Source organism: Diospyros lotus, chromosome 7 (assembly GCF_014633365.1).
Source record: "Diospyros lotus cultivar Yz01 chromosome 7, ASM1463336v1, whole genome shotgun sequence".
In the NCBI taxonomy this organism is placed as follows: Eukaryota; Viridiplantae; Streptophyta; class Magnoliopsida; order Ericales; family Ebenaceae; genus Diospyros; species Diospyros lotus.
This window is the reverse complement of record NC_068344.1, coordinates 36,527,810-36,553,161: the sequence shown is the minus strand read 5'-3', so window position 1 is coordinate 36,553,161 and position 25,352 is coordinate 36,527,810. Positions and strand designations below refer to the sequence as shown.

At 36.5% G+C, this 25,352-nt stretch overlaps 2 protein-coding genes across 6 annotated transcripts; both read left to right on the top strand.

The window, feature by feature from the left end:
• Nucleotides 1-737: 737 nt before the first annotated feature.
• LOC127806669 (uncharacterized protein C3F10.06c) lies at nt 738-12,250 on the top strand. Of its 5 annotated transcripts, none has more exons than XR_008024466.1 (7): nt 738-1,096; nt 1,614-1,771; nt 3,046-3,745; nt 10,428-10,528; nt 10,642-11,265; nt 11,399-11,458; nt 11,740-11,819. XR_008024466.1 is itself a non-coding variant. In XM_052344092.1 (7 exons), exons 1-7 carry the CDS (start codon nt 817-819, stop codon nt 11,907-11,909), a joined length of 1,578 nt encoding a protein of 525 aa, XP_052200052.1. In that variant the 5' UTR covers nt 738-816; the 3' UTR covers nt 11,910-12,250. The 5 variants fall into 5 exon arrangements, 3 of the variants coding, with proteins under 3 accessions (XP_052200052.1, XP_052200053.1, XP_052200054.1); XR_008024467.1 differs by lacking the exon at nt 11,740-11,819 and adding an exon at nt 11,668-11,723; XM_052344092.1 differs by having other exon boundaries at nt 10,642-10,750; nt 11,740-12,250.
• Nucleotides 12,251-19,190: 6,940 nt separating this feature from the next.
• Nucleotides 19,191-25,352, top strand: LOC127806222 (putative ABC transporter B family member 8). The gene is made up of 9 exons (XM_052343364.1): nt 19,191-19,545; nt 19,630-19,684; nt 19,885-20,063; nt 20,229-20,547; nt 20,853-20,991; nt 22,112-22,652; nt 22,734-22,913; nt 23,006-24,699; nt 24,853-25,352. Exons 1-9 carry the CDS (start codon nt 19,321-19,323, stop codon nt 25,205-25,207), a joined length of 3,687 nt encoding a protein of 1,228 aa, XP_052199324.1. The 5' UTR covers nt 19,191-19,320; the 3' UTR covers nt 25,208-25,352.

Below are 25,352 nucleotides of genomic sequence, written 5' to 3'. Positions count from 1 at the left end.
TTAGACCAATAATCACTCAACTTTGCATTCTATTACTATTTAGTAACTGAATTTTGAAATGTTACCTATTAGTCACTAATATTTTAAAACTGTTATTATTTAGTCACTGAACTTTAAAATGTTATTTACTAGTCACTAATATTTTAAAATTATTTCTCATCCGTCACTCATGAATTTAAAGTTCAGAAACTAACGAATGACGGGTAAAAAATAATTTTGAAATATTAATGACTAACAGGTAACATTTTAAAGTTCAGTGACTAAACCGTAATAGTTTCGAAATATTAGTTACTGAATTTTGAAATGTTATCTGTTAGTCATTGATATTTCAAAACGGTTATTACTTAGTCACTGAACTTTAAAATATTACCTGCTAATCATTGATATTTCAAAATCGTTTTTTACCCGTTACTCGATAGTCACTGAACTTTAAGTTCATGAGTGACGAACATGTAATATTTTAAAGTTCAATATAACAGTTTTGAAATATCAATGACTAATAGATAACATTTTAAACTTCAATAACTAAGTAATAACAGTTTTGAAATATTAGTAACTAACAGGTAACATTTTAAAGTTCAATGACTAAGCAGTAACCGTTTTGAAATATCAATGATAACAGGTAACATTTTAAAGTTAAGTGACCAAATAGTAATAGAATGCAAAGTTAAGTTATTATTGGTATAATTAACCTTATATATATATATATATTCTTCTTTCTCGTCATGTTACACAATTCGGAAGTGAGAAAGAGGTACATAGTAGAGAAACCCTAGGCAGGGCAGGCTGTGAATCGGAAGGGGCCGGGGGACAGCAATGGAGGAAGAGAGAGTGAGCATATACAGAGTAGCAAGAAGCATAAAGCGCAAGGAGAACAGTCTATACAACGCGTTGCGATCGATCTACGAGGACTCCATCTTCGTCGGAGAGATCTCGCAGTTGTGGCCGGAGCTCCCGCTGCTCGCCAACCTCCGATGCGGCCTCTGGTACTCCGCTAAGTTCCATTCGACTTGCTATTTCAAATCCACCGACGGCCACGCTAACAATTGGTCCTTCAACACCTCTCGCCTCAACCTCCATGTCGCCCTCCTCGCCGGTACTCCATCTTACTCTCTTCTCTCTTCTCTTTCTGAGCAAAAGAAAAAAAAAAAGTGTTTTTTTTATTTTTTTTTTGCAATAATCATGAAATTTTGACCGGAGCATTCTATCTATAGACGTGTTCTAATGTGCGTCTCTATCAGCCAAAAAACTTATCCTTTTGCTTTGACAAGACTTTGATTTTGTAATTGAGTAGAAAATTGCAAATGAATGAATCCAGAATGTGTAGTCGTTGGCAGCTAAATTAGAAAGTAATTTTACGTATTTCATCTTTTAGTTAATATAAAGGATAATCATGATTATTAGAACTGAGGATATTTTACTTCGATAATATTCTTGACATTCAAATTTTTTTTGGAACTTCATATATCGAACTACTGTGTTGACTTTTAATAAGAGTATATATGTGTGTGTGTGGAGTGCTGTTTATATAACTTTTGTTGGTTTTTGGTTTATCTTAGCTGAGTATGGTGATAATATTAAGACGTTCTCTTTTCTTTGTGTTTGATGGGTAGGGCAGAAGGGAGGGTGCATAATTGTTGATTCAACTCGGAAAGGAAAGAGATTTCCAGATAGCATGTCGAAGACCATCCCAATTTGGGTGTGTGTGTTGAATCGGGCAATTTTACGTTATATAACCAAAATGCATGGGGCTGGTACACCAATGGAGGGAGTAAGTGATGATAACATTTTATTCAACCCTTGCTGTTTTTTGAACAATAAAATGGAGTCATAATTGTATTTGGGGTTTATATCATATGTCTTTATTGTCATTGGCCTGTACTAGTTAGACATGTTATTGGATTTTTGTTTTTTATTTTTATTTTTTGGGCAGCAGGTGGGTGGGTTTAAATTATTATTGCCTCCTTGAGTCCACTTGTAAAATTAGACCCATGACTATGGGAGAGGAATTTGATTCTCTTCTCGTGGCTGTGATCCTTATTATTGCCAAAAGTGGTAGGTTATGCCATGATGGAGATGGTATGTGACTATTTTTTTGAGAACTAGACAGACCATGGTTGTCAAAAATGTCAAAATTGGTTGACGTGGGGTTGAAATATATTTTGTGTGAACAACTAGCTTGTTGTGCATTTTGTGTATATATTTGCTTAATCATAATGAAAGTCCCGCAAAGATTCTTTACGTTTTACCTGTTTGAAGATTAACAGGCTATTGGACATGCCAGGAACCATCATCACTTGGGAGCATCAAGCTGGATAATTCTGTTACCGTTTTAATGCTGTTGAAAAATTGTGAACCAATTTTCTAATGCAAATATATGATAGACAAAAGTGGTGTGGCTTGTAGATTTAGTTTATGCAATTATGTGACACTTTTTAAGTGTATGATTGATTAATTCTTTTTTTCAAAAAATAAACTATGAATTCATTTGAATGTTAGCCCTGTCATGGGATAATTTTGGTTAAAAAATTTAATCTTGACTGAGGTTTGCAGGAGAATGTGGAACTCGTAATGTTTGAGTGGTATGTATTGGCATTCCTAAGGATCTATGTTGCGAAGGTAAATGAGAGGGTAAAATGAACGAACCTGGTTTGATTGAGGAAACCAAGGCCTCAATGTTCACCTGTTTGATTACGGATCCAAGATTGCTCCTTTTTCATTTATTTGATTCCTTTGAGGATTGTGATGTTGCTGTTGGGTTTTAATTGAAAGTTTCACATTTTATGATTACAATCTCTTTCACATGGTATCTGTTGGACAGCATGCATCTGAAATACTTCTGGTTGTCTTTGAGTAGTCCTCTGTACTTAAAGTTGCTAGTTCTTGTATGATAGAAGATTCATAGTCTCTATTGTTTGCATTCATCCACCTTATACAGAGCATTAGCAAATAGAAAGCTCATGGAGTGGTTAGTGTGTCACATCCTTGTCCATGAGCTGCTCCAATAATCATCAATATTTTTCTGTTTTCCATGGATTTTAACAGGAATCAAACACTTTTGGTAAGAAGAGTGAAGATATTGAACAAGTCTTTACCGACTGGGACTGTTCCCTGCATCTACCCCTCTGGGTTCCTAGAACAGAGAAAGCTGCTATTGAGGACCGCATTGAGGATTGGATCAAGCAATTGGAAACTAGTGGAGCTGATATCTCCTCTCTTGCGTCAGCCTTGAAAAAGCCATTACGCCCCCTATGGATCTCACAAAAAACTGTCATCTGGTTAAATGAAGTACCTGAATCTAATTCTTGGGATTTCACACCAATTATACTTCTTTCAGCATCTTCCTCAAGTGGCAATTTTCAGCACCGGACTACCTCAGAGTTTAGCTGGAATTATATACCTGGAGCTGGAGATGATGAAGAAAGTTGGGCTAGGGGTTTATCACCTAATCTTTTCTGGAGACATGCTTATGATCTCATAAGTTTGGGTCCTGATTTGTGTAACCAGAAGGTGGGTGATATTGTTGAAAAGGACAGAGTATACCATGCACAAAGGGGAGAGCATGCTCCTCAGGTATCTCTCAAGTTGTCAAAATTGTCAGTGAGTAACAGTGATTTTCCTGTTGAAGAAACAGAGCTTGACTTTGACTTTCCAGGCACTGAAAACAGTGTATGGTCTTCCAGTGACACTTGCACAATATTCTGGTTGGGTTCAACTAATCTTGCTGTGGCTGCTACTGAACATGGTATGCTATTTATCTAGTCTTCTTTCTGGGTTAAATGTCAAATTATTTTAGCACTAGTTCTTTTTTGCCATTAACTTCTTTTGTCCTTGGACACGGCTAAAGTGGTCGACCCAGTTGCTAAAAAGCAAGGCTAAATGGGTCATTTGATCCAGTTGGTGCTACTGGGTCAGCCACTTTATCATTATTCTGTTCCTTTTCCAGTTAAAATAAAGGCTGATTTGAGGAGTCATGCCTTCGTTCTCTTTGAGCTGTAATGTTTGGATTAGAACTTCGGAATGTATAGTTCTTTATTTATTTATTTTTTTTGCTAGAAAAATGTATAGTTCTTTTGCTCAATAGTTATTTTACTTAAATTAACTTCTGGGAATTACGGATAAAATTATATGAAGTGGTTTATACCATGTAAATTTGGGGCTTGATAGAATCCATTTGTATTTTAGAACTTCAATGTTTACTTGCAAGTATATTGTGTTCAGACGCATATCAAATGAATTTTGGGGGCCATTTATGTGCCAACTGGTAATTTTGTGTTTTGAGTTTGTTTCTCAAGCAGGTGGACAGGGGGTATTATGGTCATGTGATAAACATTGAAAGGCCATCATAAGAGATGGGTTATGTCACATTCCTAGGGTTAGCTAAGATTGTGATAGGAATTAGGAAAGAAATCAGAATTGAAAGAAGAGGGAAATCAGTAGAAAGAGGGAGAGATATTGAGAGAAAGGGGGGAGAAACAAGAGGGAGATCGGGGAGAAATCTTCGAAAGAGAAATGAGAGTTTCATTCATTCCAATTAAGCATGGAATCCTATCTGTTTACATAGCCTTATATAGGCATATTTGCTCCTAACTAACTACATAATAGCACCCATGTGCTTCTAACCAAATGGTAAAATATCTAAAATATCTTCTAACAACTATTATCAACCTATTACTATATTGCCTTTCTATGGATCATTGGGTCATGACAATTCCCCTCCCGTTAAAAGGTTTCTTGTCCCCAAGAAACTTATTACAACCAAACCATTGTTTTTTCATCCAATGCCCATCTTCACCTATTGGTTTCTTCTTCACTTTTCCTTCTTCTTATTTTGTTTTTCCCTTTTCTTTTGCTTTCTCTTTTCTTTCTGCTTAGCAGTAACAACATTATGTCTTGCTGTCACACCAATAGAAACATGAATAAGCAAAACAACAAGGGTCTCGGTCCCTTCAACAAAGAATCCCTTCCCTGTCTTCCTTTCATCTTGTTTCGCTTTATCCTTCTGTGTCCTCCATTGCTCCAAAACATAAACATACTGCTAGAGGGTTTTAGTGTAATTAATTTCATGCAAGCATCCTCTCTTAACCTCTAACCAATCTTGAATTCGCATCCATTGGTTATCCACTTCGATTAAGGCACAAGTTTCCTCCCAATTGACTGATTTCTTAGTTAGAGTTACTTGATCCATAGTAGGTAATTCAACAACTCCTTCCATTCCTATTCTTTCAGGAGAAATACATTTAAGATCTCCACAATCTAAGGCTGTTGTGGTCGTTTCCATTTTAAGATCTTTGGCTCCCGGATTGCTAGCGAACATCTCGGCTTCATCTTCAACAGTTACCTCCTCTAACGGTGTCATATTGAGGGTTTTAGCATCTGGATTCTCAGTACCAGTGGGGGTGCTTGAGATGCTGCCAACTGTTGGACTGCCATCCCCCAATTCTTCAATCCCTTCTTCCATGTACTCATCAGCCCTCTCCACAGCCAAGACCAAGGGAGCAGTATGTTTAGACCTTTCCATATCTTCAGTAGGGGCCTCCTCAAGTGGAAATACTTTTACTTGCTGGTAGCTAGAGCACATCAAGGATTTACTTTCAGCAAGGCTATCCTCCTTCGGCTGCTCCACTATAAGGAATTCCTCTTTGTTAAAACTTCTTCGATAATCATCGAAGTATTCAGCGGGAAAGGTGTAATGATACTTCTTGATCAGTATCATCACAAACTCTTGCAGCTTCTTGTGGAACATATTGCCAAATTCCTCGCACTCTTCATGAATCCCACTACTTATTCCTTTGTCCCTTTGGCTAGACTCATTCTCAAACTTCTTTCCCCATGTTTGATTCTTCTAGCCACACTATTCCTTATCCCTATTGTTGCCAACTAAAAATGTAGCCTTCTTTGGCTGCCATTAAGGCTTCATTCCAACTGAAAATGAAGCATTCTTCTACTGCAATTGAGACTCCATTGGTCTCTTTTGTGCACTACTCATGAACAAAATCTCACTGGCTGGAAAAGCAATAGGCCAAGAACTCGCAGCTCTTTTCATCCTAATTCCCACACTTCCCTACTGTGACTACCTCACAACAGTCACTTTTGCAATTGATCCAATAAGTGGCAAATTGCAGCCACTGTTCTACTTCAAGGTCAGGTTTATTTTAGCAGCAGAAGAAGTCGCACAATTACAACGACTTGATCAGCCTTTTAGAGTCGCCTAAGGCTACCGAATATCTTGTCTTGCTTGCTGCAATAATACCTAATACTTTTTGGAATCATCGTCGGAGACATCAGCCTACTTGCCTCCAAAAGTTAGACATAAATTCTGATCACTGGTCCCTTACAACCACGAAGATAACCTGGCTCTATTGCACTTACCAGTTCACAATTGCTTGGCCTCAAATCCGCTTCAGCTTATGGCAAGTCATTCGCAGCACCTGCAACGCATCGGTCGGAAGCTTCATTGTCTGTTTGCTCCAGTCACAATCACCACTATCACCCTCCCCAAATCAGGTTGGAGTCGATGATTGTGCTCACCTGTTGCAAAAGTCTTATACACTCACCTCGCCTTCTTGATCGACTATAGCAATTCAGACAACAACAATTCACCCTGCTGTTCCACCTTCAATAGTCGCTCCGTCTCACCTTCAAAGTCGCGACAACCAAGATTGATCAACTGCCTCGTTCACATGCATGTCTTCCTTCTGGCTCAAAGTAAATTCAAGATCGCCAGTGTAGTTGCTACCCAATCACCGACCATTGGACCACTGGAGTCGCCTCAAGCCCTGTTGCCTCAATCGCGTACTTCCTTTAAACTCTCTTGCCTGAGTCCACAACAATTGTGGCTTCTATCATTGGATTGCTTCACCCTCTGATGGACTCACGCCCCTTCAGAACGTCCACTACTGTCGCGGACGCCTGGTAGTCCGCTTAACCCTCCGACGGATTGCTGCTTCTTACAAATGACGTTCGTTCACGTCACCAGCGTGCTCACCGGTTGAGCTCACCCCCGTCCAACTGCAAGACAACCGGCTTTGGTCGGAATCACCTTCCGATCCAATTGAGCAGCACACTGCTAAGCCCCAATCGGATTCGCCTTCAAATTGGAGCCGCAATAGAACACAACTGAGGATTCATGTTAACCATCGGTAGTTCACCTCCATTCCACACCGAGGTACACCATTTTGATCTACTTAATATACTCCTAGTTGAATTTGAGAATTTATTTGTAAAGCCTCAATCTTTACCTCCAAACCGAGCTGTTGGCCACACTATTAACCTCAAACCCTGCACAGAGCCTGTTAACATCCGTGCCTACCGTTACCCTCTTATCTAGAAAACTGAGATCGAAAAATTAGTTAAGGAGATGCTCCACAAATCCCTCATAAGACGCAGCCATAGTCCTTTTGCATCACCTGCGTTGCTAGTAAAAAAGAAAGATGGTTCCTAACAGTTTTGCATTGATTACCACTAGCTAAATGAGATAACCATTAAAAACAAATTTTCCATTCCACTCATTGATGACCTACTAAACGAACTTAAACAGGCCACTATCTTCTCTAAATTGGACCTAAGATCTGGATACCACCAAATCCGGATGAACCCAATAGACATTCCCAAAATCGCATTTAGAACACACTAGGGCCATTATGAGTTTCTTGTCATGCCATTTGGGTTAACAAATGCCCCGACCACTTTTCAATCCCTAATGAGCCAGATCTTCGAGCCATACCTCAAAAATTTTATTCTCGTATTCTTCGATGACATACTTATATACAGCCTAACCTTTGGACTCCACCTGCAACATTTGAGGACTACATTTGAAATTCTTAAGGTTAACCAATTGTATATTAAGAGATCAAAGTGTGCCTTTGCACAAAGTCAAGTGGAGTATTTGGGGTATATCATATCAAGTCGAGGAGTGAGTACAGATCCAAAAAAAGTGGTTGCCATGACCAACTGGCCAAGACCGAAGACTATTAAGGCCCTGCGTGGTTTTCTGGGATTGATCGGTTATTATAGGAGGTTTGTGAAGGGGTATGAAAGCATCAGTAGGTCACTGACGGATTTACTAAAAAAGGATGGATTTGGGTGGGATCATAAGGCAGAGACTGCTTTTGAGTCATTAAAGAGAGCTATAAGTGAGGCTCCTGTGCTCGGTCTACTTGATTTTAGCAAAACATTTGCAGTGGAGACCAATGCAAGTGGAATGGGTATAGGAGCAGTGCTCATGCAAGAAGGCAGACCCTTGGCATTTATCATTCAAGCCCTAGCCCCAAAGCATATGGGCCTCAGTGTGTGCGAAAAGGAGTTGTTAGCGGTGGAAAAATGGAGGCATTATTTGGAGGGAAACCTCTTTATCAAAAAAACAGATCATGAGAGTTTGAAGTTTCTACTTCAATAGAAACTTCACACCCATTTGCAGAGAAAAGGGATGACTAAACTAATGGGCTTGAACTACACAATACAGTACAAAAAGGGGAAGGAAAACATTGCGGTAGATGCTTTGTCTAGATGCCCTGAAGATGGGATAGTTGCTGCTATACTGGTTCCAGAATGGGGTGATAAGATTCAAAGATAGGCTGGTGGTGGGAAACAGCATGGAACTGAAGAGGAGGATACTGCAGGCCTTACACGAATCTCCTCTTAGTGGCCACTCCGGAGTCCAAAATACTTATGACAAGGTGAAACAACTGTTTAGGTGGCCTAAGTTGAAAGAGGAGGTGATGAAGTTTGTACTTGCGTGTGATGTGTGCAAGAGATGTAAATCGGAGACCCTAGCCTATCCAGGGCTTTTACAACCACTGACCATTCCCAGGCAAGCATGGGAGAGTGTTTCCATGGACTTCATTGAAGGGCTTCCAAGGTCAGAAGGAAAGGACTGCATATTTGTGGTGGTAGATAGGTTCTCCAAATTTGCTTACTTTATGGCCCTTACTCACCCTTACATAGCACATGAAGTAGTTCGGGTTTTTTTAGACCAGGTGGTGAAAGTGCATGGGATACCGAAAACTGTAGTATCAGACTGAGACAAGATTTTCACCAGCCTTTTTATGACAATGCTAATGAAATCATTGGGAGCTAAGCAAAGCCTCTCTTCTTCCTATCACCCTCAAATTGATGGGCAGATCGAAAGGGTGAATCAATGCCTCAAAACATACCTTAGGTGCATTTGTTTTACGCACCCAAAAGGCTGGCATAAGTGGATCTCAGTTGCACAGTGGTGGTATAACTCCTCCTACCACAGTGCCATTAAAATGACACCTTTCGAGGCCCTCTTTGGCTACCAACCCCCCTTATTACCAGCTCTTCCTGTATCTACCAGTGTGGCGGAGGTGGATGAACACCTGCAGCAATGGCAGCAGGTCCTTTAACAACTAAAAAGGGACTTAGCCATGGCTTAGAATCGGATGAAACAAATAGCAGACAAAGGGAGGAGTGAGAGAACATTCTAGGTGGGCGAGACAATCTACCTTAAGCTAAAGGGACCACACCTCAAAGCCTTAACCCCAGGCCCTAAATTGAGTCCCAGATACTTTGGTCCCTTTCCCATCCTAGCTAAGATGGGAAATGTAGCCTATAAACTGCAACTACTGGAGGGAACTCACATCCATCTGGTATTTCATGTATCGCTACTGAAAAAGTAGGGAGGAGATGATATAAACAATTGTATAAGGGTAGTAGTGAGCTGTGAACTTAGGCGGTTATCCTTGGCGGGAGATGTAGCACGTGAGGAAGGCTATAAATAGTGGCCGGCCTTATTCTGTTGGACATGAATATTTTTTTTAATGAAATCTGAATTTCCCTCTCATTCTATCTCTCCAATTCTCTCCCTATTCTTCTAATTCTTCCCTCCCTCACACGAGATTCTTCTCGTTATCTTCGTGGTCTCTCCCATTCAGAAGAGATCAGCCTTAGAACACTGCCAGATCCTCGCGAATCTGACAGGTTATTTGGTTGTAGCTTATATGGGAACTTGGTTGTGTTTGTGCTTTGTGGTATAATGTGCACCAGCAGTCCATTGAAAATTTTATGAATATTAGACTTGAGGTTATGTAACCGTAAGGAAATATCTATGTAAGTTCTTTCCTTATGCATTTTAATGCTCCAACATATTTTAAGCTAGACAAATTATTATATCACAACTATTGCAGTTACATTTCTGCAGAGGGAAAATGCTCACAACACTGTTCCATCCACTCTATGCTTCACACAAATGAGTCCTGACTGTGTTTCTACTTATTGTTTTGTGACTAGTAAAATTTGACAGCCCTGTTTCATATCTGTCTTCAACTTTCCTCACAACCAACTTTACATGTGTGTGTGCTTTTTGTTTTTTTCTTTTGTCCTTCCCTAAATATATTTTGTTCTGCCAGTGGTTAATGCCTGCATTCTCTTTCACTTCTCTTATTTGGCCTGATTTACTGCTGCAGCTGGAGATGCATCTGATGTTGATTGCCTATTGAACTGTGATAGGGAGAGAGCCTCCCTCCGCCTTGACAATCCTGAAGCATACTTACACCTTCCAATTGTGGTATGTAAATACATAATTTTATATCATGGGAATTTGGGGATTTAATTGTCCATTTTTTCTCTCCTTTTGATGATTACACCTTTTGATTTATTTTGTTTCTTTGTTTATTCCAGAATTCAAAATTGGATCGGTTTTCTTTGTTAAGAAATCTCCCTTCTGCAGTGAATTTTGCAAACAGGAACTTAAGAAAGGGGAAGAAACTACTAATTTGCTGCCATAGTGGTAAGTTTTTTATTTTCCCCCTTACGAGTACAAGAACGATAGTGGACTTACTACTACCATAAGACGTTTTGAATACCAAATACCAAGAGTTGGATCCCTTATTTAATGACAATGTTCCATTGTGCTTTTGCGGCCGCTGAACCTTTGTGCACTTGAAATGTTTGCCTTTTACTATAAACATCACCACTTAAAGATTTCAACAGTAGTACATTATTTTATGTTCAACTAGTGATATTGAAATAACCGTTTTATTTTTGTTCATTCAGCAACCCATTGCTGTCTGCGCCTGCCCCACATAAGGCCTCTGGGGGACAAAGGGGTCATTTTTTTAAAATTGAGATCAGTATATTATATTTGGTACAATTAATGATACTTGCATAACACACCACTTATTGTTTCTTTACAAAGTGTCACTAGGCTGTGCCCGCAGAAGACCTTTATGGAATAAGGTGGCAGTGCTACTCTTTCTTACTGGTTTATTGAATCACATTCTTCTGAATTCTGAAATTCAATAAGTATGTATTCCTTAGCTGACCGCAAGTAGTTGAGGACAAAGCTTTTTTGAGTTGAACTTGTTAACGTGTCTTGATACTGTGGATGACAAAAGAAGTTAATGTAATGCAGTGATTAAGTTTTCTTTCTTTCCAGGGGAAGATATCAGCATATGTGTTTCTCTGGCGATCTTGACCTCATTATTCAATAACGAAGGTATCTATCTCAAGTTTTAAGAAATTATTTGTTTCCAGGTTAGATTCCAATGATACATTAGGAGGACACTATGGAATCAAGTTTGTTTCTGAAATGAGTGGAAAAAAAGGATGTCTGATACCTTTACCTATTATCAGGAAGCTCATTGTGCTTCTTGTTCTTTCACCTTCTTTGATAATGCTACTGATATCTGCTGTTCTTGTATGCAGCATCAAATTTGAATGCAGAAAATAGAAGTAAGTGTTGTTCCGAGTATCTATTAACCTGAAATCTTCTGTCAGGAGTCTTTGATGACGGGAAATCTTTCAGTGAGATACGCATTACCAAGTTGGAGATGCGTAGACGGCTGGTGTTTATCTGCAAATTTGCAATAAATGCTCGGCCATCCAGAGGAAATCTGAAGCAAGTTTTCAATTTTCTAAATGGTGGATGTGGCAATTCCTTCTCATGACTACTACCTGTATCCTGTCACATTGTAGCAGAACCAAGATCAAGAGTATCCTGTCACAGAATCTTGTGAAGGGTTGCTTCCCCAGGAAAAGCATGTAAATGTGCATCTGCATAAAATTTTTAGAAGAAACAAACCAAGGTACTGACCCTGCCCCAATCCAATGGCTGGGTTTCATTTTATTATTTATCTTCTTCTTCTTTGATTCTGAAAAATGGCTGCCCCTACCCACGTCTGTCATAGCTTTTGTGATATTATGGTAACAGTTCGTTTTCCAATTTGATTGTCCAAATAGAAACTTGCCAAAGTTGAATCAGAATGGATTAGTATCACAAGTTATCATCTCTCTCTCTCTCTCTCTCTGCTTGATGTCTCATTTCTCTTGCTCCTTCATATTCATTCCAGTTGACACACAAACTGATGTTGCATGGTTACAACAATAAATTTATTTGACTAGAAATATTTTCGTCAAGCTGCCTAAATCTGCAAAAATAAGAAAATAATCAAAGGGCGGGGGGAGATTTCCGCGCAAACATTCTGATACTTAAGTCAAATAATTAAAAAAATTATATTGAAACTAGTATCAGAAACGTTTTGGTCAAATTGCCTGAATTTGCAAAAATAAGAAAACAATCAGAGGGCGCGGGAAGGTTCTTGTGTAAACACTCTGATATTTAAGCTAGACACTTGATATGATAAAAAAAATTATATTAAAATCAGTATTAGAAATGTCATCATTTTTTAAGAATGAGTGTCTATTTATTTATAAAAAAATATAAAATGATCTAATATATAGCATAATTAGGATTATTATAAATAATGTTTATCTTGATTAATCTTAGTCTGACTAAAATTAAGATTGTTACGGATGACGTTTATTCTAATACTTTAAAATTATTTTAGAATTATATTTTTTTATGGATAATTGATTATCTTATCAGAAATTTTTTTAGATATTGAAGTTATTTTATTTGCATGATTGTGTAGGATTCTTTGTGTACGAGAAATTTATGTCTTTCAACCTAAAATATCATTTTGGGCTCTTTTTAAGTTTTATGGCCTTTGTTTTTGACACAACACAAACCAATGCTTGAAGTTATTGTTGGCAATATGTAATTAGCTCTGGAATTTCTTGAAAAAGTAGGTTTATGAATGAAAGATGGAATTTAATGATGTGAATAAAAAGCATAAAGACGCAGAGGTGTTGTGTTTGTCTCGTCATTGTTGCATTTTGATCGTACAAAGCAGTTTACATATTCATTTATTCTATTCCATTGAGCGCATTGCCCAAAGATAAAAACACATTTTTCTCATTTAGAAGGTGACAGATATTCTTCACGTTCGCGGCTGATTTGAACTGAGAAATATTTAAACCAAAATGAGTTTTGTTTATGCAATTTTTCATGCAATGCCAACCAACCAACCATACATGGTGACTTGCAAAATAAAATTCCCTTTGCATTTGACATTCTTAGGTTGTAAGGAATGACAGAGGCCTAAAGAGGATCCTGTTTTTATGGACCCGACCCGACCCGACCCTATTTAGTGGGATTTAGATTTAAAGTTTGTGACGAGGACAATGACAAGGATGATTGGAAGAGTTTCATTTTCCAAGCTAAAACTCCAACATCCATTAACTGTTTATTACATAACAATTATCTACAAAGAGTTGTAAGCATAATTGTATCACAATTTCTAATTTTTGCACTGTTTTGAAACTAAAATTGCATTTCTGACTGGCAGTAGGAAGCTAAGCTTTATGATTTATTTTCACGACGACCAAACCATCGAAGTAATAACCTATAAAAACCCTTTTTGATTTAATTCGGTCACTTTTAGTGAGACTAATCATGAATTAAGCACACTCCCTAGGTAATAGCCCACGGTTCATTCGATTAGAAACTATTTAACATAAGAAAAATTATAAATTAGCACGAGGAAAATATTACACCAATAAATAAGTTTGATCAAAATTTTTTATAAATTGATATGATACACATAAATTTATAATAAGTTGTTATTGTCAAAATATATTGATAAATTTATAACTATATGGGAGTGTTTGTCTTGAAATTCTAATCTCATGGAGATTTGTAAAATATAAAAAAATTAAAGACGACATATGTCTTTACCATGGATTTTTTTATGTTTAAGTTAAAAAATAGAGAAGTATTTAAATAGTTAGTGTTGAATTTTTTATATATCTCAATGGGAGGGATGACTTTCTAATTATAAAAATTAAAATTGATAAGTGAAAGAGCATTCATGTCTTTCGGAATTGTTTGTTTTTAATCTTTGAATAAAGATCTCTAAGATAAGTTGACACATTTTTTATGGATCATAATTCGAAGAATTCCCAAAAGACTATATCTCTGTGACTTGAGAAGAGCTCTTGAAGGTGCCAAAAAACACCCCCACGAGAGTGTTTCAAGGATTACTCCGTCAAAAAATTTCTAGTCTCCCTCTTTGAGGTTCTTCTTGTAGGGGTGTTCACGGTACGGTTTGACAGGTCTGAATTATTTTCAGCACATTAAATCGCTAGTGCGATTTTTCAACCAAATTAAACTGTGGTCTGGTTTGGGTTAGGCCAAACCGCGGTTTGAAATGCTACTTAAAATCACTAAAAAGAATATTTAAAAATGGTAAATAAAGACACAAATATTGGTTAATAAAGACAATTAAATGTAAATAAATAGGGCAAAAAATAAAGACAAAATAGTGTAAAAAATAAATAGGATGGGGCTGCTAATTATTAGATTTTTATAATAATAATTTTTTTTATTATTTTCTTGGGCGGTTCGGTTTTAAACCGAACCGCCAACTGTCCAAACCGCAAACGGCACGGTTTGGACAGAATCCAAACCGTTTTCGACCGCAAAAAAAAAAAAAATCGATCGATTCTGTTTGGTTCGGTTCGGTTTGGCTAGTTTCTGCGGTGCATCGATTTTTTTAAACACTCCTATCTTCTTGGACCTATTTTGGTTTGGACTTATCTTTCGAACACAACAAATTTAAATAAAATTATTATAAATTTTATTTGTGAGTATGATATTTTTTTATAAAAAAAAATAATTTTTTTTTTCAAATGTCAAAAAAGAGCACGTGCAGTTGAAAACATAAATTATTTTTGCTTTTATTTATTTATGTATTTATGGTGGGAATGCATTTTCAAAGGAATAGACAGCCAGAATTTTCTGATGCTTAATCTGGAACTTGTGCTCACTTTAGCGAAACATATTCTTAGGATTTTATTTATTTTTTGTTAGGTAAAGACCGCATTCTTAGGATAGCGTTCCTAATTAGGACAAAGAACTTTGCTTTTCCATAATGCCTCATAAACTAATAATGATTTAGTGACCGTTGCAGCTTTCATGAATTCCGCACGTGTTAAATATGGCACGAATTTTGCTACTTTTATTATGTGAATAAATATCTTATTTTAGTATTATAAAATTATGTTCATAAAATATCTTTTATTTAAAAATAAATATTAATTTTATTAACTCAATTTAAACTCATGACTTTTAAATTGTACTTAAAAAGATTAAAGAATAAATTGCAATGTCACACAATAAATTTTTATTATACGAATTTAGAATCGAAAATAAATTATGATCAAACCATTAAATATATAAAAAAAATATAAAAATTTTATGTAAAAAATTAAAATAAAAAAATTATGAATAAAAAGAACAAAATATCGTTATGATGATATTGTCATAATAATTTTAATGTATTAATTATCTATTTATAAATTTACAATTCATCTATAAATATATATAAAAAAAATTATATAAATCTCTAATTGTATATATTTTTTAATCACAATCAACTTTAAATTCTAATTCATAATTATCACATTTATATATATATATATATATATGCACGTTTATAATGTGAGAGTAAATGCAAATGAGCATCCGACTTAACTTTTCAGTTGGAATAAGGTGGCAACTCCACTAAATGGGAAAAAGAAATCATTTTAAAAGAAAGTGATCAAATCAAAGTTGCCATTCGAACATGCCACTAAATATTAAATAATTGTATTCATGTGAAGCCCCCCTAATAAAAAATAATAAATATTTTATATTTTATATCATATTAATATAAATATATAAAATATTAATTAATATAAAATATTTATTAAAATACTAAACCTTAAGTATTTAAATAAAATTTTGATAAAAATGTACTTACGTGTAGCGGTATATAAAATTTCAATTAAAATGAAAATAACCGAATCAAATAGGTCGAAATTAGTAGTTTGGTTTAGTTTAATTTCTAGATTAATTTTATTTGATTTTTAAATTTAAACTTTTTGATTATTTTGGTTTAGTTTGGTCACTTTATTAAAAAAATAAAAATAATTAAATCAACTAAAAGGTAAAAAATGATGTCATTTTTTTTACCAAAATTGGTCGTTTCAATTTGGTTATTTCAGTTTAATCAAAATTTTGCTCATCTCTAATTATTTCTATCTGTTTGCACTTTGTTATTTTTGTTTTTTATTTTTTCAATTTTTTTGTTCTAGTAATTATTCAGTTGATTCGATTCAATTTTTAAAAAATATTTAATCTATTCGATTCGAGAAATTCGGTTAATTTGATAATCAACCTGATAGTTATTTAGCACTCGTATATCTTTATTAGTTTTTGGTTTAAAGTCATTTACTTTTTCTAGTAATTGATTACTAATTGATGGAGTTGCCTGATTAAGTTATCTTTCTTTATCCCATTTCAACAACTAAATTAATATCTTCCTATAAACTATAATTAATTTGAATCAATTAATGAATTTAAAATTGGTCCAAGATCAAAAATTAATTGAAAATAAATTATATTATTTATTAATAAGATAAAATATATAATATGTTATTAAAACGTAAACTGGTTAATTGAACCAAACGTAAATCTAATTTGGTTCCGACCTTTAACTAGTCCAAAATTCTTAAGAATCTTAATTTTAAAATTCCAAAATTATAAGTATTAATCCCATTATGGTGATTAATTAGTTTGGTTAATATTTAAGTGGTTTGTACTCCAAATATATAAATATATATATATATATTAATGAAATCAATGTCCAATTTATATATATTGAAGCACAGAGAATCTGCATATGAGAGATTAATCAGATGACAAACTTTTAATTAAAATTTGTTCACTAGGGTTTCATTGATCTAATCAATAAATACAACAGGCAATTATGGTCCTATGGAAGGCTAGCTCCCTACCATCTTTGTGGGCTCAACAAGTCCCCCTTTTCATGGAGAAAATAGACAGAGCATAACTTGGATTGGCTGCCACAGAAATTAATATAATAAAACTACCAGTTGAGTTTTGATTATAATAGTTCATTAATAACAGAGCAAAGATCTTGGAAATATCCCAGGATATCCAGGACTGCAGAGAGCAAATATTACAACAAATTAAATTATCACATCTTGAAAATATTAGTATTTAGTATTGAAAGAGCCAGTAATATAGTAGTAAATTTAATGGAATATTCGTCTTTACATTTTAAAAATTAAATTATTTATATAATTTAACCTTTAACAGAGCAAATGAGATTTTTAAAGTGATTACCTTATATAATTGTTGACCAAGATTCTTGGTAATTAAGATTTCTGAAATAAGTAGAAGAGTATTCAAGATGTGAGTAATTTTCTTTAATATAGTAGAGAGAATCGTGACATATGACACTCATTGATTAAAACTCTTTATAAAAGAAAATATGATACTTTTTTTTTTTGTAAATATACCTAATAAAAATTATATAAATTTCATCAATTTAACTTACAAAGTTAAAAAGCAGGAAAAGGGTAATTGACTTTCATGATAAGGGTATTCTAATTAAAAATATCACATACATAAGGTACATATACATACATAGATATTGTATAGATATATATGTATATAAAACAAATTCAGAAAAAGAATAGAAAGGGAAAGAAAAGGATAAAGTCATAAAGCTTAAGCATTACACTAAAAAGTGTCATTTGAGGGGCAAAGTATACAATTGAAGTACGATTTATCTTGGAAAGGAAAGAACCTCAGGGGGTATAAAGCTGCTTTTATTCCTGTCTTAAATTTATGCCATTACAGTATATAGACATATGGACTGGAATGCAAATTAAAGGGTTCATGAATATATGTCATGGGACATGTTCTTTGCAAGATATTGCCTTCAAATTCCTTCAGAGAAACCCATTTCTTCACCAGTAGTTGCAGTCAAAAAGTATTTTCAATTTGTTTATTGGAATGTTCCCACAATCCAAATACATATCACCTGTTATCTAAAGCACTGTCAAATTTGTTTAATTTGCTTTCTTTTTTTTTTTTCTAACTGATAGACATCTAATTAACAAGGCCAAATCAATTTGAATCCAAAATTTGCAAGTGCATTGCTAACCTTAATCACTAGCCAGCATTTAATTAAATGGAATGTTACAAAGATATTGTTATAGTTAATAACATCTTTGTAACACTCATCAGGATCCTGGTCACCTAATCCAATTAGGGAGAGATCTCAAATCTCTTGATTACAATAAAACTCACTTTTTAAAGCATAAGACAATCAATAATAATTTTGTGAGCGAGCCAAATCTAGTCTAGCTAGGTTCTCGATTAACTTCTATATATATATATATGGGAGGTTAAAAGTTTGGATTTATTAGATCATAGTTAGCTCAATCATGCATTAGAAAATGAAATAATGCAATCTCCAAAAGATCTAGGACAGCTTGGATCAGTTCTTTGTTCCTACAGTTTTAAGGAATATGCTACCATTCTAAAATTAATGCAGAATCTATACTGTTTTTTCCATATCTTCTCCACGTTTTTATGAATTCTTTTTCTTGATTCAAAAATAACTCAAGTTTGATGAACTTAACAAGATGTGGCAATTCTTCCGAGTGGATTATTTTTTTATTCTTAGAATTAGGTCACACTTTGAACTGCTTTTCTTAAAGATATATATTTAATTAATAATATTGGAGCCAAAGCTACGAAAACCCCATGATCCCATAAACAATTATCATATAATTGAAAACAAATTAAAGCAGACTTTAATTAAAAGGACTAGCTATAGAAAGCAGCTTCCTATCATAACCCCGACAAAATCAACATTTAAAGAAACCAATTAGAATGGAAGGGTATAGAGGAAAATGACACAGTGGTCATATAGCCAATAGCCAGCCGCCATCACTCTTTATTGAACGTTCCACTAGAGGGTTTCTTCTGGGAAAAACCATTAGCCACTTTGTGGGCATATTTATATGCTTGCAATGGCCACCCTATTCCCTATAGCAGAGATCAATTAAGCTTCATTTTCGATCTTTTTGGGATAATATTTGTATTTCTCGAGGCCCTTGCCATAACCAAAGCTTCATTTTGCTTTGCAGCCTAGTAAAAAGATGGGTTTTTCATTTAAGAATGAGGTGGGGAGAGGGAAATTGGCTGTGATATTCAGGTATGCTGATTGGGCAGACATTTTGCTCATGTTGTTGGGTACTCTGGGAGCTATTGGAGATGGCATGTCAACAAACTGTTTGCTGCTGTATGTTAACCGCCTTTTTAACATCTTGGGCTATGGCAAGAACCAGAATAGTAATGAGAATTTCATGGATGAAGTTGAAAAGGTGAGAAAATTCATTACCATTCTCTTTGATTAATTGTTCTCTCTTTCTCAGCTTGTAGTTACTTTTTTGGGGTTTCCGTTTCAGTGCACTTTGTATTTTGTATTCTTGGGATTAGCAGTCATGGTGGCGGCTTTCATGGGTAATTATTTTCTCTCATTTTCTTTTTTCTTTTGGTAATGGAGTATTGTTGGATATGTTCCTCGGCAAAACTAGATCATGACTTTGCCTTAAACCCTATATTCTAAACCCTAAATATGCCTCACTGCTGATTGATTGATCCATATGACAGAAAACACAAATGCACTGATAAAATAAAATGTTTCTAACAAATCTCTGCAGAGGGTTACTGCTGGAGTAAAACCAGTGAGAGGCAGGTGCTGAAGATTCGTTACCGATATCTGGAAGCTGTTCTAAGACAAGAAGTCGGGTTTTTCGATTCGCAAGAAGCAACCACTTCAGAGATAATCAACAGCATATCAAAAGATTCTTCATTGATACAAGAAGTTCTCAGTGAGAGGGTATGGATCTTGATACAAAACATTCACAGCCAGCAGTGTCAAAGTTTCCAGAACTTGCTTCCATTGTCATATATGTGACCCCCAATACCCTCACTAGGCTTCAGTGACAAGGTCAAAGCAAACTTTTTAATGCTAATCTTTTGTTTTTTGGGTTCTCTCTCACAGGTGCCAAAGTTTGTGATGCACGCATCACAGTTCATCTCAGGAATTGGATTCTCAGCCTACTTCTCATGGAGGCTGGCTTTAGTGGCACTACCAACTGTGCCTCTCTTAATCATTCCAGGATTAATCTATGGAAAGACCCTTCTCTATTTGTCCAGCAAGTCCTTTAAGGAGTACAACAAAGCAAATGCCATACTGGAGCAGGCTCTTAGCTCCATCAAAACTGTCTATTCATTCACTGCCGAGAAGACTATAGTCGACAGATATTCGTCGATCCTCGATCGGACGACGAAGCTGGGGATTCAGAAAGGAATTGTAAAAGGTATAGTAGGATCGAAACTCAAAATACCCACATGAATTATAGGAGAAAGAAAACTGTATTACTATTATTTCTGAGTATTTCTCATCAAATTCCCATACTCTACACTCTCTACTCTAAAATGCTAGCCTCTACATATATTTATGGCAGTAATAGAATATGCTCATTAATTATACTTATCTACCGATCTCTACTGAACAGTGATTTCTATCATAAGTTAATCTATTAATTAAATAATGGATTAACTATTACATATATTTGTTACTAATTAAAATAGCTAGCTAATATTTGGTTCGTCTGCGAAAAAGGTGTTGCTGTGGGCAGCACAGGGCTTTCATTTGCAATATGGGCTCTCCTTGCTTGGTATGGAAGCTACTTGATTATGCACAAGGCAGAGAGTGGAGGACAAATTTATGCTTCAGGCATTGCATTCATAATGGGGGGAGTGTAAGTACACTGACTTCTTTCTGCTAAGTTTCCCTTCTTAACTATATTAATTTTCATTTTAGGGTTCTTGAATTTTCCCTTCTGAACAGTGAATTTTGCTTTCATTTGCAATATGGGCTCTCCTTGCTTTCTTTGAATTTTCAAAAAGACGTAACATTGATATATGTTATGTTTGATTGTATATATATGTAACAAAATGAGTATATGGAAATATGTTTGGATGTTTCTGATTGTTAAATGGCTATACAGCAAGCTATATCAATCTCGTAGATATATGCTATGATTGATTGTAGGGAAGTAGGAGCAAAATTTTACTATACAGATAACGCTATCTCACTTTTAACTCAAAAGCCCGATATATCTAATCTCATTGAGATGAGAATCATTGTGTAAAGTATACCCTAATTAATGTCTAGTTACAATATATTATATGGCTACTTATAGAAAAAAAATATAATAAGTCAGAAATCTTAAACTCACAAAATTTTAGATTAGATAAACAAATCTTATATTTAACATTTTTTTTTTTTTTTGGGGGGGGGGGGTTTGAATTGTCTAAATTTGAATTCAATACAATTTTAGTGAAGAGATTGTTTGTTTATGTAAGACGGAGTTGAGTATAAGTGTTTATTATCTCGTATAAGTGTTCGAATTTTAGAAAAAATTATTGTTATCTAATAATGTGTCTCAAAGTAAATGAAATTTATGGTGATCGCTTAACGAAAAGATTTCTCTGTCATTTAAAGTGGAGCCAGCTTTTAGGAACAAACAAATTAGGTGACTAATTACTCTTAACAATTTTTAGAAAAATCTAATAAACATGGATGAAGTAATAATTTGAAAGCAAAAGTGGTTTACACCTCCAATTTTCCTTCTTTTTTTTTGTTGAGAAAAATTAAATAGATTGGGTGTAATTGAGGGTTTGTCAATGAAATTATTCCTAATTCACTCAGAGTACTATATATAGCAAGCATATACTTGTTCCTAATTATTGAAAGGGTACCATATAAGTAGCTGTGTACAACTCTCTTTATATATATATATATATATATATATATATATATAGCAAGCATATACTCTCTTTATATTGGGTGTTATGTTTGATTGTATATATATGCAGGTCCCTTGGAATGGCACTTCCAGAAGTTAAGTACTTGACAGAGGCTGCAGTTGCAGCATCCCGAATCATCGATAGGATCAACCGGATCCCAGCAATCGATGGGGAAGACACAGAAGGAATTGTTCTAGACAAGATAAGGGGAGAAGTGGAATTTGAACATGTCAAGTTCACCTACCCCTCTCGCCCGGACTCCATTGTTCTCAAAGATTTCAGCCTCAGAATCGAGGCCGGGAAGACTGTGGCTCTTGTTGGTGCCAGTGGAAGTGGCAAATCCACCGTCATTGCATTGCTGCAGAGGTTCTATGATGCGGATGGTGGGACTTTGTCCATTGATGGTGTTGATATAAAGGCAATGAAGTTGAAATGGCTTAGAGGCAAAATGGGGCTTGTTAGCCAGGAGCATGCCCTGTTTGGGACATCTGTAAAGGGGAACATCATGTTTGGGAAGCTTGATGCAACTATGGATGAAGTTGTGGCCGCGGCAATGGCTGCAAATGCTCACAATTTCATCAGAGAGCTGCCGGAAGGGTATGAGACCAAGGTGCGTGAATGATATCCCTCGTAGTATTCGTTGCCTCTTGTACTGAGAATGCCTTTTATATAAGTGTTTACGATGCAACAGGTTGGCGAAAGAGGAGCACTCTTATCGGGTGGGCAGAAGCAGAGAATTGCCATTGCCAGAGCCATTATTAAGAACCCCGTGATTCTCTTGCTTGATGAAGCCACAAGTGCACTCGATTCAGAATCCGAGACACTGGTGCAACATGCTCTAGATCAAGCCTCCATGGGGAGAACCACTTTGGTAACGTATCCTAAAAGAACAGCCAACACATCTTGATCAGGTTGATTTTTGAGACTACAAATGAATGAGATTCGGTTGTTGATTTCGATCAGGTCGTAGCCCACAAGCTCTCAACCGTGAGAAATGCAGATCTTATCGCAGTAATGAGTGATGGTTGTGTTATTGAAATAGGCTCGCACAATGAGCTAATCAACCGGAAAGATGGTCACTATGCAAAACTAGCAAAGCTGCAGCGGCAATTCAGTGTCGATGATCAGGAGCAGCCTCTCGAAACACATCCCTCCTCTGCTGCAAAAGGCAGTGCTGCCAGGCTAAGCGCAGGCAGATCGAGCCCGGCTATATTTCCTACGCCATTACCCACCACCGGTGAACCTCAGCCTGCACCTTACCCGCCTCCATACTTTTCGAGGCTCTTGTCTGTGAACTCTCCTGAGTGGAAACAAGGTGTAGTTGGAAGTTTGTCGGCCATGGCCTTCGGTGCAGTGCAGCCTGTCTATGCCATCACAGTCGGGGGGATGATTTCAGCTTTCTTCTCACCTAGTCATGAGGAAGTGGAGGCTAGAATTAGGACATACTCTTTGATTTTCTCTTCACTCGCCTTGATTTCCATCGTTGTAAATATCTTGCAACACTACAGTTTTGCTTACATGGGGGAGAAGCTAACAACGAGGATCAGATTGAGAATGCTCGAGAAAATATTGAGCTTTGAACCGGCATGGTTTGATGAAGAGAAGAACTCAAGTGGGGCCTTGTGTGCTAGAATGAACAATGAAGCTTCCATGGTGAAATCCCTTGTCGCGGATAGAGTTTCTCTTATAGTCCAAACCGTTTCCTCTGTGACCATTGCGCTGGTTATGGGACTAGTCATAGCATGGAAGCTTGCACTCCTTATGATTGCTGTCCAACCGCTCACAATCCTATGTTTCTACATGCGAAAAGTTCTTCTGTCGAGTATTACATCAAACTTCGTCAAGGCTCAAAATCAGAGCACTCAAATTGCTGTTGAATCAGTGTACAATCACAGGATTGTGACTTCATTTGGAAGCATAAAAAAGATTCTTCAGCTCTTCGACGAGGCTCAGGATGAACCGAGAAAGGAGGCTAGAAAGAAGTCCTGGCTTGCAGGGCTTGGAATGGGGTCTGCTCAGTGCCTGACCTTTTTGTGCTGGGCACTGGATTTCTGGTATGGTGGAAGATTAGTAAACTCAGGAGATATTTCAGCAGCAGATGTGTTCAAGACATTCTTCATATTGGTGAGTACCGGGAAAGTTATAGCTGATGCCGGGAGTATGACTTCAGATATAGCCAAAGGCTCTGCAGCTGTGGCATCTGTGTTTGCCATTCTAGATCGACAATCACTAATTCCAGGATCTTATAGTGCGGGGAATGGAACCAAGATGGAGGAAATGGCTGGGCATATAGAGATGAAGAGGGTTGATTTTGCTTATCCAAGCCGGGCAAAGAAACTAGTGTTGAAGCAGTTTTGCTTGGAGGTTAAAGCAGGGACAAGCATTGGACTTGTGGGGAGAAGTGGCTGTGGCAAATCAACAGTGATTGCATTGATTCAGAGATTTTATGATGCGGAGAAGGGGACAGTGAAGATGGATGGGATGGACATAAGATCACTTGACATCACCTGGTACAGAAGGCACATGGCCCTGGTTAGCCAAGAGCCAGTGATCTATTCAGGCAGCATCAGGGACAACATTATGTTCGGGAAGCCCGGCGCATCAGAGAATGAGGTTGTCGAGGCTGCCATTGCTGCCAACGCTCATGAGTTCATCTCGTAAGTGTGGCTATCCTTTTCAACATAAATATCTTCTGTGGATCCCACAAATCACACACAGAAATCAAGAGAAAGAGGGCAAGAGAAGATTTAAGTTAACCAAAGCATGGCCATCTCAAGATGAACTTCCTAATGAATTGAACTTTTTTGCAGGGCACTGAAAGACGGGTATGAAACAGGATGTGGGGAGAGGGGCGTGCAGTTATCAGGAGGACAAAAGCAAAGAATTGCAATTGCAAGAGCAATAATTAGGAATCCAACCACACTATTGCTGGATGAGGCTACCAGTGCACTTGATGTTCAATCCGAGCAAGTGGTGCAGGAAGCACTGGACAGGATCATGGTTGGAAGGACTACGGTGGTGGTGGCTCATCGGCTAAACACCATCAGGAAACTCGACTCCATTGCCTTCCTTTCAGATGGGAAGGTAGTAGAGCAAGGAAGCTATGCTCAGCTAAAGAACCAGCGTGGCGCCTTTTTCAGCCTTGCCAGCCTTCAAAGTAAATAGCCAGGGCTTACATCAAACTCACTGTCTCATTTTCTGTGGTGTACTAATCATAGTGCATTTGAAAACAGATGCATAACCACCTTCTTGTATATGGTAGTCAACATAATCTAATGAGAAATGAGCACAATTTCGATTCAGGAAACAA

Bases quoted from the DNA above. Each gene is read 5' to 3' on its own strand.
- LOC127806669 (XM_052344092.1), top strand. From the start codon at position 817: ATGGAGGAAGAGAGAGTGAGCATATACAGAGTAGCAAGAAGCATAAAG. The intron at 1,097-1,613 runs GTACTCCATCTT...TTTGATGGGTAG, and splicing joins CCATGTCGCCCTCCTCGCCG to GGCAGAAGGGAGGGTGCATA. The intron at 11,459-11,739 runs GTATCTATCTCA...ATCTTCTGTCAG, and splicing joins CTCATTATTCAATAACGAAG to GAGTCTTTGATGACGGGAAA.
- LOC127806222 (XM_052343364.1), top strand. From the start codon at position 19,321: ATGGGTTTTTCATTTAAGAATGAGGTGGGGAGAGGGAAATTGGCTGTG. The intron at 20,064-20,228 runs GTATGGATCTTG...TCTCTCTCACAG, and splicing joins AAGAAGTTCTCAGTGAGAGG to GTGCCAAAGTTTGTGATGCA. The intron at 20,992-22,111 runs GTAAGTACACTG...ATATATATGCAG, and splicing joins GCATTCATAATGGGGGGAGT to GTCCCTTGGAATGGCACTTC.